The 15,341-nt window shown below is 59.7% G+C and overlaps 1 protein-coding gene across 1 annotated transcript in view; it reads left to right on the top strand.

The window, feature by feature from the left end:
* The window catches only part of SDK1 (sidekick cell adhesion molecule 1), a gene marked incomplete at its 5' end in the record, with an annotated part of 365,000 nt that overhangs the window by 278,060 nt on the left and 71,599 nt on the right, over window positions 1-15,341 (top strand). Inside the window, 3 exons of the mRNA XM_007447090.1 lie at window positions 1,024-1,225; window positions 7,863-7,963; window positions 10,424-10,494. Coding sequence (XP_007447152.1) covers window positions 1,024-1,225; window positions 7,863-7,963; window positions 10,424-10,494 — 374 coding nt within the window. The remainder of the gene's footprint in view (window positions 1-1,023; window positions 1,226-7,862; window positions 7,964-10,423; window positions 10,495-15,341) is intronic.

Genomic DNA, 15,341 nt, shown 5'->3' with positions numbered 1-15,341 from the left:
AGTTTTGCTCACGGTTTGATGTGACTTGAACCAAACCCGAGTGCAAGTACTGACATGAGCTCCCCTAAGGGGGCAGCCCTGTCCCCTGCCCGCCACATGCCCCCGCCTGCACCCTGTCCCACAGCTGGAACACCTGCCCCGCCAGGGCCTGCAGGGCCTCGGTCCGCGTGGCTCAGGGAGAGGGGGCCCGGGAGAGCTTTGTCCCTTCCTGTGGGCCCGGGAGGGGCCTGAGAAGCAGGGGCAGGACTCAGGCTGCTCGGGGCCAGAAGAAACCGCCCGGCCGAAGTGTTTGCTTCAGCAAAGGGTGCTGATTAAGTTAGATGCGAGGGCCCCTGGCAGCCCATCACCTGGGGCCGGCAATCAATTGCTGCTTTATTTCACGCAACACCTTCTAATCAGAATCCATACTCTTCATGATAAACAGTGAAAGAATGATTCCTCCCTCTGTGGAGCTTCTCTGTTGAAATCAATGGGGCGAGGAGACAGGGCGATGGGCAGACGACCCCCACTCAGAAGCCAGGTCCCGGCCCCGCTGCCCGCATCCCAGTCTCCATCCCTGCAGGCACGGAGTGGCCAGTGACAGCCCCCAGGCACCCCTGCTCCACATGCCTTTACGGTTTCAGGCCCAGGTCGACTTCCAGGGAGAGATCAGTGTTAAAGATGCACTCATCCCAAAATCAGAAAGCGGGAGCGAGTCCTCGGGGCGCCCTGGTGTCATCCAAGAAGCCTTACATGGCGGCGCCGTCGGGGAGCATGGGTGGGTTCACCTCCAGTCTGTCTGTCTGTCTGCCTGTCTTTCTGTGCTCTAAGGATGGAACATTCCAAGAGCAAGCAGGGGATCTCCAGTCAGATCCAAGCTGGGCCCCGGCCGAAGTCAGAGACCCTCACATCCCTGCGGAACCAGGAACAGTCTGCAGATCATCTAATCCATGCATCCGACTCTCTGGGCAGCCACAGTGCCTCCCCCTGCTTAATTTCCCTGCGAGCCTCTCACATGTCCCTGATCTGTCCTCTTGGTTGCAGAGCGGCCGGCGCCCCCCAGGGAGCTCATGGTACCCCAAGCTGAAGTGGCCGCACGCAGCCTGTGGCTCCAGTGGGTCCCGGGCAGCGATGGGGCCTCCCCCATCCGGTTCTTCACGGTGCAGCTGCGCGAGCTGCCCCGGGGACGGTGGCAGACCTACTCCTCGTCCATCAGCCACGAGGCCACAGCCTGTGCCGTTGAAAGGTACCCAGAGGGCCAGGGGCACCCTCCCCCGGGGTACGGGGGCCCTGCCCTCCCCAGCCAGCTCCTGCCCACAGAGTAGGGAGTCTGTGCAGGACGCGGAGACGCGCCACTGAAAGACCATGTCTCCTAGTCAGTGCTCCGGTGCCAGGACCCGGTAGTCCTTGCGTCCTGCGTCCGCTTCCAGACGCCCACCCGGGCTGCATCCCCGCCAGTCCTTGCGAGCGGCTCGGCACAGATGGTCCGCCCGCCCCAGGCCCTGGGGACTGACGAGGCACAGATGAACAGGCGGTGGGGCCCTGAGCCCAGGAGGGGGACTGAGGCTCCCCAGTGCCCAAGAGGCACGGAGTGGGGGGGCGGCGGGGAGGGCAGCCCAGCCTGCCACTGTCACCGTGTCACAGGCCGGAGAGAGGCCCTTCTCTGTGCTGTCTCTGCGTCAGCAAGGTGGGCAGATTCCGCCTGGGGGCCGCCGTTCCTTAGTGACGGCTGATGGGGCAGGAGCAGAGCCCCGCCCCCGAGCCAGCTGTTCGGTGAACTGCTGGGCAGGAGGGAGGGGCTGCACCGCCGGCCGCAGCTGGACCCGCTGGGTCGGGATCCCACCTGGGCCTCTTCTCTCGGCCGCCCCCCTCCTTACAGTGAAGGAGACTAGGGCTGGGAGGGGTTATGTCACCCGCCAGAATCCTACAGATGGAACAGTCTAGACGGGCAGGTCTACGAAGTGGCCTCGGGCCCTGCATCCTCACGCCCGCCCGCGTGGAAGCCCCCCGCCTGGGAGGGTGACGGCAGCAGCCCGGGGAGACGCCTTGGCCTCTTCACTGCACTTCCCGCCCGGCCCTGGCGTTGCCGCTTTCTGCCAGGCTCATGCTCCGGGGCTGGGGAGGGGCCACTAAGTAGTGGGTCCCACTGTCCCCCGTGGGTGCCAGAACCCTTGCCAGGACCTCCTAGGAGGACGGAGGAGGCCAGGACCATGGTTTCCTAGGTGGACCAAGGTCCTCTCATCGTTCAGAATGAGCCCCGTGCCGGGTACCGTGCCGCATTCACGTCCACCTGCTCGTGGAATCCCCACAACAGCTCCAGGCACTGCCATCCCAGTTCCGTGGGTGAGGAACAGGGTCAGAGGTCAGTTTGGTACCTTGCCTGCAGCCCTGCCCAGCCAGCAGGGAGCATGTGTGGGCCTCCCTGGCCACCCCGCCCTCCCCCTCGCAAGGCCGCCAGTCTGCTATCCGCTGAGCAGAGACCATGAGCTGTGCCATCCTCAGAGACCCCCGGAGGCACAGCTCAGGGCTGGGGTTGCAGCGTGGCGCTGTCACTCTCTCCTACACGTGCCAGCAGCGGGGCTGAAGGAGGAGGAGGCCACACCCCTGGTCCAAGGAGCCGGCGCCGACGGGGGTGAGGCTGCGCCCACGGCGGGTGCTGTCGGCTCCAGGCGGCGGTGGCCACTGTCACTGCCCGCCCGGGCGGCTGAGCGGCCGGCCTGCACCCTGACGGGATGAGCACAGCAGCCCGGGGGGCTCGCAGGGACCTTCCGGCAGCTCTGCTTTGCACACAGAACGGGCGCCCCCTTCGGAGGTGACTTCAGAGGCAGCCACAGGCCAAGAAGGAAGGCAGCTCGCCCCTTATAGCTGCGGCCTCCTGGGACCCCAAGTGATATACCTGGTCTGAGTGACTCTGTCATCCCATGATCCAAAAAGCTCTCAGCTCCGTCTGAAGATGAGGGATGGACGGTCCCCATGCACACACACATTCTGCTTCCGGAAGAGCCGAGGTCCCTGCCTGCTACTTAGAGGCGACATTTGTTCAGGTCCGTCTGCTGGCGAGTAGGGCTTTAGAACACTAGTGACAGTCACGGCAGCTGTAATCTCCCTCCTCGTGGTGGGGAGATGAGGCCGGAACGGCATCAGTGTGGACGCGCACCTCCGAGACGCTCCCCACGGCGACCTGGTGGTGAAGCCTCCCGCGCCATCTTCCTGCTGTCATTGTCATCGCCACCATCGCCGTCTCAGCGTCACCCAGCCCTCCACCAGTTCCAGAACAATTCCCACGTGTTGTCCCACAGGTCGTCCACGTGGAGAGAGAGGCCTGTGGGGTACAGACCAGACTTTTTATTATTCCCGTCGTGCAGACGAGGACACGGGGCAGCAGATGCGTCTTAAGCAGCGAAGGGGCCTCAGCTTCTCTGAATGGGGGAGGGGATCCCTTTGTGGTTCGGACATTCCCTGGGCCTGTAGCTCAAAGCTTCACAGGTGCAAACCAGCACCCAGCTTATTTACGCGGGTCCAGATGTAGCGAACAGTGTTTATCATCTACACGCCAAGCTCTCAGCAGTCCGTCTACCCCTGAGTGGCCATGGGGCCTTGGAGGAGTGAAACACGGGGCTGGAGGAACCATCCTGTGGTTCCTCTCAGCTCCGGGCCGAAGATTTGCCTCAGTGACTGACAGCAGTGAAGAGACGGCCAAGTAACAAGGCCCCCAGAATAGTCAAAGCCTGTCCCCGCGGAGCCTGCCAGCCTTACGACAGCCGTGGGACCCGCAAGGCACAGCTCCCCCTGCAGAGGAAGGCACTGTGCTGCGGACACACACCCCGGGCCAGGATTCTCCTGTGCCGCCCGGGGGTTGGGGGTCGGGCGAGCATGGCCAGGATGCTCAGCTCACTTCGTACAGCACACTCCAGTGCGCTGGGCGCCCGGCCGTAAATAACCCCACCTCCTCGGGTAACCATGTGCAAGAAAGGACAGCGATAAAATCTAACTGCCTCCCCTGTCATGGAGCCTCCAGCAGACCAGTGGTGTGAAGGAGAGGTCCACGTTTCAGGACAGACAGTTTAATTTGGTGCAGGAGAGACTGTTGTCAGTTTCCTAATGGGCCACAACCAGGACACACGGTTCCTCCCCTATCAGTAGAAAACACGTCGCGGGCAGGATCCCGGGAAAGTGATGTCTTGTGCGCTGCCACCGTGTCATCCCCCTTCCTGCCTCATAGTCCTGGCAGCTACATTCTCCTTTTTTTTTTTTTTTAAACATTCTTTTTACATTTTACTTTTGCCAGTTGCATGAAGTCTGCTAGTGGCCAAAAAAACATAAAACGTTTAAACAAAAGTTTAAAACAAAAAGTTTAACGATCCACATCTCGTGCCTGTACCTACCTCTGGTGAATGTGGGTCCAGGGCACTGGGAGGGGTTGGGTCTGAGGGACCTATTTCAGCATCACCGGTTTCTGGGTGATGGTTGCATCCCATAGAAATGCAGTGTAGCTGAAGAGAAGAGCTCTGAGCACAGAGCCACGTGGACATCCTGGATGTCCCTTTACGACAGAGCAGTGATGGCGTGGGCTCCAGTGATGGCTGTATGTCCAGTAACTGTGGGCCCTGCTGTTCCTCTGAACCTGCCCTCTCCGGCAGCCTTTGGGAAGACAGGAAAGAGAAAGTAACATTTATGAAGCGCCTACTGTGTGACCGATTGCCAGACTTCATGAGGTGGGCTGTGTCATTTAACTTCCCCTGGAAGCGTGGGTATCATTACCTCTGTTTTCACAGATGAACTGAGTGAGACTCAGAGAAATTAAACGGTGCGCCCCAGTTAGGAGTGGCGGGGCCAGAATTTAAATTCCTGCTTGGCCGCCTCCAAAGTGGAGGCTCAGGGAGGCCTGGAAGAGTGAACAGGGGGCAGAACTGGGGGAAATCGGAGGGCTTGTTCCTTATTCATTTATCAAGTAGTCATGAAGTCCTGTTGTGCCCGGAGGGAGCGAGGGGCTGGGATGGATGGGGCGATGAGGGTGTGCTCAGGGTGGAAGGTAGATCAGTAATCCAAAGGAGCAGCTCCGCAGAGATAATCTGCAGAGGACAGAGACCAGGAGGCGGACACGGTCACCGTGGTCACCTCTCCAGGGCGATGGCCGCTCCCTTCACGGCCCCCGAGTCGCTCCTTGCCTGTTTTCAGGCGCCTGGCAGGGCTTCCTACTGAGAGGGTAAGTCCCGCAGCTCAGACGCCTTCCTGTCCCCTGCGACTCCCAGGGACAGTCATCGGTCCTGTGAAGGGGGAGAGCCTGCACGGTGCAGGTCTGATGCCGGGAGCTCTGCTTCCCAGTCTCCTCGTCCCAGCCCATCTGTCACAGATCTGTCATCAGATGTCATCCAGTCATCAGACATCCTTTACTGCTCCCCTGCTGTGCCCCCGACTCCTGGACACCCCGGCGGTCAGGAAAGAAAGAGCTAGACCTTTGGCCTCAGATTCCGAAATCATTAGAGAACAGTGAGGTACTGAATATAACGTAATAAATCGTACGCACTACTGTGTTCTAAACGGCAGTGCACTAGATAATAAGAGCGCTGCATATAAAGACAAGGGTCATTTCCGGGGCACCTACCATGTGCCGGACCTGTGCTCGTGAATCTCAATTCACGAGTCCTCTTGTTCAACCCTCCCAAGAAACTTCAGAGACAGATAATGTCACCCCAGCCATTCATCCCTTATGCGGGTATTCACTGAGCACCTCCTGGGTGCCAGGCACTGCCATTGGTGCTGGGGACGAGGCAATAAATGAGGCCTCGGTCCCTGTCCCCAAGGAGTCCTGCGTCTTGTAAATAAGACAGTCGTCAAGGAAACGGTTAATTACAAATTGCGATGGAGGAGCCGAGGAAGTGAACGGGGTGAAGGGGACAGTGGGCAGGGGACAGGCGTCGCCTGGAGCTGGTGAAGCTGACACCTGCAGGACAAGAGCACTACAGCCACCTCTCAGATCTGAGCGCCGGCTGTGGGCCAGCCTCCCCCCGCCCCCCGCCCGTCTCCCCGGACTCATCCCAGCAACAGCCTCACGGTGTGGGCGCTGCTATCAGCCCAGATGGGGAGACGGAGTGAGACGGAGGCCGGGGGAGGAAAGACGTGGTTACCTCCGCCATTCATGAAATCCCTCCTAGGAAGCTGGGGACAGATGGGAACTTACTTGTCTCTTTTAAGTGAATAAAGGATGTCGCCCAAAAACCAGATCGTCCTTCAGGGTGGGACTTTGGAAGCGTCTCCACTAAAGCCAGGCCCGAGGCAGGGTTGCCCGTCACCGCTTCTCCTGGCTGTGGAATCGGGGCGCCGATGGACTAGTGAGCAGCAGGGTGCAGTCGGCTCTGGGGGGCTGGGAAGCAACAGCATCCCTCGAGGTGTCAGCTCACAGAACCACTGCCATCAGTCTTACGCAGGAGGCGATTTGAAAACAGAGGTAGAGAAAACTTCTGATCATGGTTTCCAAAAATGGTTGTCAGTGTTTCAAAAAGCAGAATCCCTTCTCTAAACAAAGTGTCACCCAGAACCAGTTACAGACCAGGTGGAAGTGGAGCTGCTGTTGGTTGGTGCAGGGGGAACGGAGGCCCTGGACGCCCGGAGGGTCCCTCAGAGTCTCAGGGGTTCCTCAGTGTTCGGTTTGAAAACCACTGGTCTACAGGCTGGGTCAGAGCCAGGGGAAGGGTTGGTCAGAGGCAGGGAGGGCTGTGCTTAGACCAAGGAAACTTGGGGATGGTTTGGACTCGAGGAACGGGGAGGGAGCGTCTAGAATCACTTCGGATCTTCAGGTCCGGGAAGCGGAGAGGGCAGCGGGGCCGCTGCCTGAGACACAGCCGCTGCTGGGAGGGAAGGGAGGACGCAGGGCCCTCATCTGCTCCTCTGGAAGTAAAACCCGAAGGGCGGCGACAGCGGCCGGCCAGCCAGCCGGGTGCTGAGCGGGGCTGAGCTAGGGAAGCGCCGCCGGGGAACTGGGTGAAGGTCTGTGTGTCGTCCATACAGCGGAGTTTGTCTGAAGCCTCAGCTCTGCGCTGGGCACACGGGCCGTCTGGGTGGGTTGGGGGGGATGGCTGGATGGATGGATGGGAGGGAGGAAGCCTGCAGTGGTGGCACCAAGGAGAGCATTCATGTCCCAAAAGTCTCATCCGTGGGCCGAGGGGGACATCTTTCCACGTGGACAGCCAACATTGTCTTGGCCTTACTTAAGGTGGGAGGCGGTGTTACTTCAGGGCGAGACCCCTCTTCCGGCCTCCGCCCCCCAGCCACTGACCAGTCCTCCGGCGGAGGGCAGGGGCCTCTGTCCGCTCGCCGTGGAACAGGTATCGTGACAGCTCTACCCTGCAGAGCCGCCCTGCGGCTTAGATGGGGCTGTGCTGCTCAGAGTCTGGCTCAGTCGGCGGGAGTGGGCGGGGCAGGGGCAGCCCCTGGAGCCAGGCCCTGGCTGGGCTGGCACGGAGCTCCACGAAGGAGCCCTGGGCTGCGGGAGGAGGTGGGCGCCTGCTCTCCGTGCTCCGATGCCCCGTGCCTGCGCCGGTGTGAGATCAGCTCCTCCTGAGAAGTCCTCCGAGCTGCTCAGAGAGCAGCGATTTGCTGCGCACAGGTGTCTCTGACTGCAGGAAGTGGTAGTCCCTCCCCAGGAGCCCTAGGCAAGCGCTCCCATTCCCCCTGCTGGGAAGTTCTGGGCTCCCCCCACCCCGGGAATCTCCTGTCACCCTAGACCGGCCAGTGAGCCAGGGCTGGGTGCTGGGAGCTGCTCCCCAGACAGTCCCGGGCGCCCGGGGGTTCAGCCGCAGCCCCAGAATGCCCTCTCCTTGCCGCCGCCCGGGCCCGCGGACAGGCGGAGGTCTCTGCGGTCACGGGTCCCTTCCGTGTTTCAGGCTGAGGCCCTTCACCTCCTACAAGCTGCGCCTGAAGGCCACCAACGACATTGGGGACAGTGACTTCGCGGAGACAGAGGCAGTAACCACGCTGCAGGACGGTGAGCAAGGGGCCCACTTCCCGCTGCCGCCTTTGCGCCCCGGAACCCCGGCTCCTAGAGAGACCCACTCGCGTCTTGAGCCAGGAAGGGGAGTGGGGGGAGTGGCCGTGGGCAGTGGAGTTCAGTTAGCAGCAGAAGCTGGGCGCTCCTGTACAGCCCAGGGCCGTACATCAAGACTTCAAGGGCTTCCAAATGGAGGAGGTTTCTCTGATTGGCTTCCAAACCCCGACCATCCATTAGCAATCCCTGAGACTGAATAATTTATAGGGTCATTAAAGGTAGATGTCGTGGGGTAGCTGTGTTTTAAGAGGTTTTCCCCATTTTTCTCATTCACGAGCCACCCAGTTTTGTCACTTGACAAAAGCACAGTTAAGTGATGGAAGTGAGACCCCCCCCCCCAACAGCTCCAGGTGGCTTTTCACCCGCCCTGTCCTGCTCAGAGGAATTGGGCCCGAAGATCCGTTGTGAGTTTGTTTGGCAATCGATAATCAAACCAGGCTCGGAGGGAGCTGGGAGACCGTGACCTCAAGTCCGCCCAGCGGACAGGCAGGTGCTTGGGTAGGAAAGGAATGCTGCTGCGTAACAGTGCTGGGCTGTGATCCCAGACTGCAGACCCCAACCCTTAGCTCGCCCAGCGGTGCTTTATGATAATCCCCAGACCTGCCCCGAGCACCCTCTCCCCCAGTTAACGCAGCAAGGGAACGAGGCTCAAACCAGCCCACGTCCGCCTGCTCGCCCCGGGGCCCCCCCACCTTCAGCTCTGCTCTTTCTGTAACCTGGGAGGGCGGCTTCTCCAACACCAGGCCACCAGTGACCTGAAGGACCAGCTAAGGGTTTCCGGGGACCCTTCTAGCTCTTCAGGGGCACGCAGAGACTATTTGCAACAGAGCAGAAGCCACCAGGGCCCCCTGGTGGTCCTGACCAGGGACATGCCGCCGAGCTCATGGGAGGCTGCAGTCCCACCTGAGCTCCCGGGGAGGAGGGGTGGGACCTGGCCCTGGAGAAACAGGTTGTGGTTCCCACTTTAATCCCACGTTTAACACAACCAAGATTCCACTTCAGCTAAGCACTGATTGTTAGAAGAAAGAAAATGCAGCAAATGAAGTCTCTGAGAAGGAGTGTGGAAGCAGGACGCCCCCCAGCCCAGCCTCCCTCCGCCCCTCTCATGGGCTCAGTCAGAAGAGGGCCTCTCTCACCCCTTTCATATTCAGATCACTCCTTTGGATGTGTTTATCGTGTCATCTTCCTTTTTGGAGATTTGTGATTTCTCTTTGCCCTGGAACAGCCTTGTGTTGTCATTGCATCGTCTCAAAGTCCAGCTCTCGGCAGAGACTGACTCCAGGGGTGGGCAGCCTTGTGCTGGGGGAGGGGCTTGGGAGCCTGTGGATAGTTTGCTAATAAACGTTTCCTTATAACAGGGTTTAGGGTACTGAGACCGCCCCGTAATCGTAATCCTCTGTGATCAGGAAAGCTGGATCAGGGTCTTAAGATAGAACAGCAGGAGGTCGGAGGGCGCAGGGTAGAGAGCTGTCCCTGGGCGGGACGGGGAGGCCTGGCAGGTGCAGGGGAGACTCACAGAGCAGGAACCCCGGGGCCACCTCGGGACAGTGTGCCAGACACACCCTGGGGCAGGGCGGGGCGGGGCGGGGCGGGGAGGACTTCTCAGTCATTCTGCTCAAAGCCCACTTCTGAACCTTAACTGTGTGTCGGGTGTCAGGATGTCACAGTGGGGCAGCTGTAAGGAGGCCAATCCGACCGCTGAGACAGGGCCGCACAGGCCCAGCGGGAGCAGAGGTGGGGAAGGGCTGTCAGGAAGGCCTGCTGGGCATGGCAGGCACTCCAGAGAGCAGGGCGGGGCTGTGGGCAGGGGTCAAACCGACCTTGTCCCCCAGGGAGCAGAGCAGAGCCGCCACCGAGACCCAGACCAGGGCAGGCATCCCTCCGGCCCCCGGAAGCCAGCCTCCGTCCCTGACAGTCACGTCCGTGTTTAAAGCCAAGGGCACCATGGCCTGGCTTGATCACTCGTCCTGTTCGGGAGTCGCTCTGACCTGAGTACCTCAAAACACTGATGCTCCCCCTCTGGGGGAGGGGAGGCCCCCAGGGAGATCTGGGAAGCACAGGGGCTCTGCGGGCACCTCCTCTGGTGTGAGCAGCTCCCCGTGGAGAGACCCAGACTCGCGTGTCTGTCTTGGGGGTCCGCCTGGGGGGGAAGGTCAGGGACGTGAGCTGTGATCTCCCGACCAGGATTAGGTTCCTTGTCTCCTGGACACAGGCTGGCGGGTGGGGGCAGGGCATCCCCAGGAAAGAGGGAGGCTGGATGCTGGCTGGCCAGCTTTCCCCGGGCTCTCGGGGGCTGGGCCCGGCCCTGCCTCCTGACCCGGGCGGGAGAGAGCTGTGGCCCAAGCAGCCGCCGAGCACAGGCAGAGCCGCCTAATCCTTGCCTTCTTTCTCGTGTTGCAGTTCCGGGAGAGCCTCCGAGCTCTGTCTCTGTGACGCCGCACACCACCTCGTCTGTTCTGATCCAGTGGCAGGTAAGGGCCCCAGCATCCCACGGTGTTTGGTGAAACCATTCATGCGACCGCGTGGTCAGCCGGCACCTGCCGGGTCCCGGATCGGGGTGGAGTGGGACAAAGGGGACACGCCAGTCGGGCTTGCGCACTGTGCGGGGAAATGGTGAGTGTAACTTCCAAGACGGGAAATGCAGGACTGTCGTGGCAGGTGTAATGGACTCGTGCTCCGCGCACTGAGGGGACCAGCAGGATGGCAAGGGGGGTGCCCAGAGCGCAGACGGACTGAGCTTTGCAGAAGGGTGCAGGCGGAACAAGGCTTCTGTGGCAAGACGGGTTCACGTCCTACTGGGTTATCGATGGTACAGGAATTATTTCCAACCAGACCAAACATCAACAGGATGACATATATCTTTGTCAGCTCCAGGTCTTTATTCAAACCACGGAGCCTTCTCCTAAATAATCAAATACCCCTTGGTGAGCTGTTAACAGTTGCTCTGATACAACAGAGCAGAAAGGACCTGCTGCCCTCTCTTTGCCTCATTGCCACTTCTGGATCATTTTTGCTAACAGTGAGGTGCCTTGAGGGCAGAAATAATGAGGGGCAGAACCGCCAAGGAAGGCTGCCCTGCCCGAGGGCGAGCCCAGCGGAGGGCAAGGTACCCAGCCAGGGCGTGGGGGGCTAATTCAGGAGCAGGGCTGGAGCTGGGCCGGGCAGGCACGCAGACCCATGGGCAGGGGCCAAGGGCAGTGATGAGCGTGGGCACAGCATCTGGCCAACAAGGGAAGTTCCTGAGTCCAGAATGGGGGCTGCCGTCCTGGGCGGGGGTAGTGCCTACAGCCAGCAGGCCGCGGGGAGGGCAGACAGAGGGCAGGCGCCGTGGTCTGGGTTCAGAGCCATGGGGAGCTGAGATCTGCCTAGGAGTGGCCTCTGTGGGCTGGGGGTCCAGAGAGTGGTCTGTGGGCATGAGGGGCTTCCTCCGGGTCGATGATAATCGTCCAGATAATGCCGGAATCACACCCAGCATCAGCAGGAACCAAGCACAAATAATGGTCTGGACGTGGCCTTGGAGAGTGGAGTGGGCTTATCTTGGCTGGGTGCACTGCGCTGCCACAGGAAGAAAGGGCGGGACGGAAAGGGGCAGGGAGCCCCAGGAGAGGACCAGGGCCAGGGCTCAGTCTGCAGACCCCAGTTTGTCATTGTGTGACTCTGATCCCCATAGGCCTCTCTGGCTCCAGCTTCCTCCTCCATAAAAACAGGAGGTCAAAGGGGACCTCTGACGTCACTGCAAGGTCTCTGATCCAAGGCCTGTTAGACCTCTACAGCCCTGACTTCCATGAGGGTCTCTGATGGGAGGTGGGAAACGTTCAAAATGGAAACTCAAGGTCCCAAGCACTTCTGTTTCCCACCCTCCACTACCATGATCAACCAAAAGCAGATAGGTCCTTCGGGCTGTGCTGAATTCTGCCAGGTCTGTGCTTTGTTTGTAGGCTTGGGGTCTGGCTGCCCGGTGACTAGGGGAGCTCCTTTTCTGTGAAGGCGGCGGCTTGGGGCTATGTCACCTCATTGCCTCCGAATACATGGCTGTGGACGAGGTGCTGGCTGTCAGCCCGGCCATCCCGCCCCTGGCCCCTGGGCTGCAAGCCCTCAGTTGTGGTTAGAACACTCTGTGAAGTGGTGAGAGCCACACCAAAGGCGCTCGGCATGTGTGTGTGTCAGCTGTCCCCCTTCAGGCCCCAGCAGAACAAACCAATTCCAGGAAGCCTGAACGGGAGGTGGTCAGTATGATGCATTGTGGGAATAAATGCCTGTCAACTGCCAGGCAGCTGAAGTATAATTAAAATCACTGAGTAATTTACTAAATCACAGTGAGCAGAACAAAGGAGCTGCGTTTAAATGTAGATTTGCGTCCCAGGTGAAATGTTTCACCTGTAAACTTTCTTTTTTTGCAATTTGTTTAAAAATGCAAACACTGCCTGTAATTTCAAGGCCGTTGACCCACTTGAATGGGCTGTCTGTCAGATTTGATTCCTCTTAGTAGGATGATCAATCTGTGCCTTTCACGGGTCCAGTGCTGTTTGGAATCTAAGGATTTGCGTGTATATTCTAGACAGTGGTGGCTTTGTGTCCACACTGAGTGCAGCTCATACTGGCCATTCACATCTCTGAATTGATCACAACATTTAAGCTGGCTGTTCTGAAACCTCCGGCGGGTCACACAGTCTGTCACTCAAATGCATTTCCCCTCGTGTGGCTGCAGTGGATTTTGAGGCTGTTTTCTGTCAAAGAAAACGTCCTAAGGGACAGATCGCATCATGCACGGTGGACTCGGGGGAGGGGGCACTCAGTGCTGTACAGGACGCCTTCCTAAGGGGAGTGTTGCAGCTGCCTGGGCAGAGCGGGCAGGGCGGCGGGGCCTCTTCAGGACAGCTCTTGGTTTTTGTTCCTTTCCTCACCACGTGCTCTGTTGTCCGCAGAGGACCAGCTCTGGCTTGGAGTGCTGAGCACATTGGGGTGAACAGGACAGATTCCAGACCTTTAGTGCATTGAGCTCTACACGCATTAGTGCGAAGCCGGCAGAGGGGAACAGCTGACTCTGGCCAGAGGGAGGTGGGAGGTGACAGGATGAATGGTCCTCCTGATCTCAGGTGGCCTCAGCCTGCGGCGGCCTGAAGCAGCATTTCAGCTCCCCGGCCAGAGACTGAAGTCAGGTTGCAACAGTGAGAGTCCCAAATCCTAGCCACTAGACCGGTGGCCTGGGACAAGGCCCTGGCCCATCGGCTTTATAGAAATGAATTTCCACAAAGAGATGGAAAGTTGTGAAACAAGTAAAGTGTTTATTAGGAGGAAAAAGGGTATGTGTGAATAGACTCACACGGGTGGACTCAGAGAGAGAGTTGCGCCCTCGTGGTAGTTTGAATCACTTATGTGGGGCATTTCTTCCGGGTTTCCTTCAGCCAGTCATCTTGCTTTGCCTGGTTCTGAGTCCGTGTTTGGTTTATCTCGGAGTCCTCCCATGTGTGCGCGTGCATCTCTTAGCCAAGATGGATTCTAGTGAAGAGGCCTACGGGTAGGTTGACATCACCTACTGTGGGGTGGCACCCCGTCCCTTTTGACCTGCGAGGGGCCTTTCTGCACATGTGTAGCCAGGGCAGGTCTCCTTGACCTCAAGAATGAGAAATACGTGGTCTCTTTATCTTTTATCTGGGCAGGACTCAGCTTCTCTCTGCCCTTGTCCCCCCCCCACAGGGGACAAACTCCAGCTGCTCAGCCTGGGGCCCATCTATCTCCTGCCTCACTCCCCCAGTAAAAGGCAGGGAGACGACTATACAAACATCACGTACAGCCAGAGCAAAGGCTCGGAGGTGTGACGGCTACTGGGCTTTGGTGCTGTGTTTCAAGGGAAGGCATGATGGAGCCGGGTTCTCTAGGGCCTGCTGTGCTCCGCTGCACCATCAGGACTTAATCCCACAGGCATCAGAGGGAATCCCTGTTCTGTGCTCCAGGAAACAGAAGTCATGGGACGTCATGCTCTCAGGCCTCAGGACGACAGCAGCTGAGTTCCAGCTCTGTCTCATACTCACCGTGAGGCCTCGGACTCCATGTGGACCCTCCCCAAGCCCAGGTCCCCCCCAGACCTGCCTGGTCTGGGAAAGCCCGCTGCGCCGGCTCCAGCCCATCCCTGAGTGCTCGGCCAGGACTGAGGCTCGTGGTGGGAGTCCTGCCCCCTCCCCACCCGGGCCCTTCCCTCCGCTCAACCCTGCCGCCTACAAGACGCCCGCCCTCATCCTCCCGGCCGTCCCCAGCTCTCGGTTCCCTTCCCTTCCCTTCCCACTCTGCCCGCTGGAGTGGGCCGTCAAGGCCAGTGCGCTCTGACCAGCTCACCTGCGTTTTAACGGGGGCTTCGAAAACTGAAAAACTGCTCTGGACCCCCAAAAAGCCTGCTGGTAGAATTTCTGACGTGCAAAAGGCAGAGTGAAGACATTTTTAGAGGGGACCCCAGTCCCTTCAAGTGTCTGCCCGTGCAGATGGCTGATCCAGGATGAATTCAGCCAGAGGTGGTGCCGCCTTCACTTGAGCAAACCCAGCTCACCTCCACCAGCACTGACTAAGCACCTGCTGCGTCCCAGGCCTGGCAGAGCAGCTGCGGGAAGATAGAAACGAACACGACACAGACAAGGCCCGACCTCCACGGGCACGCGCTAAATCAGAAACCACAGGGACTGCGTCGTCAGGGCCACGGGCTGGGAGAAAAGGTCTGCACGTGCGAAGGGAGACTTCTGTTCAGAAACCCCCTAGAGACCACCTAGGCCGGCTTCCACACGTAGAGGTACAGGGTTGAGCCCCGGAGGCTATGCAGCAGCCTGAGCCCGCCCTGCAAGGCCATCGCAGAGCCAGGACTTGAACTGGGCCCACTGCTTCTGGGACTCTCTGTGGGTCTCGTGGAGCTGCCCTACCGGGCCCTCCCAGGACACCCAGGGTCGTGCGAGGCCTCTCACAAATGACAGATGGTTCATTCCAAGCTCGAGGAGTAGAAAGTGTGGTCAAACGCCGTTCGGGATCCCGCGCAGGCAGGCTGGCCTTGTGCGTCGCCGTGGGTCACGAGAGCCTCACTGAGTGAGGCCTTCAGAGGGGCCACCCTCCAGGCTGTGCAACCACCTGCCCCTCCTCCCCAGGCTGGTATGGCTCCTGCTGGGAGGGCATCACCGGGGGGCGCGGTTTCTGGTGCGGCCAGATGTGGACCTGCCCGCAGCTGCAGCAGGTGTGCCTCGGGACTTGGGGCTCGGCCTCTCCTCACACCCCTGCCGCATCTACTCCTCGGCTGGAAGGGTTTGAACCTGGGATTGGCAGCCTCCATCCCTTCCCCCGT

The sequence above is a fragment of the Lipotes vexillifer genome, unplaced genomic scaffold (genome assembly GCF_000442215.2).
Source record: "Lipotes vexillifer unplaced genomic scaffold, Lipotes_vexillifer_v1.1 scaffold625, whole genome shotgun sequence".
Taxonomy (NCBI): Eukaryota; Metazoa; Chordata; class Mammalia; order Artiodactyla; family Lipotidae; genus Lipotes; species Lipotes vexillifer.
Note: the sequence above shows the minus strand (reverse complement) of the source record. Positions and strands in the feature narration are given on the sequence as shown.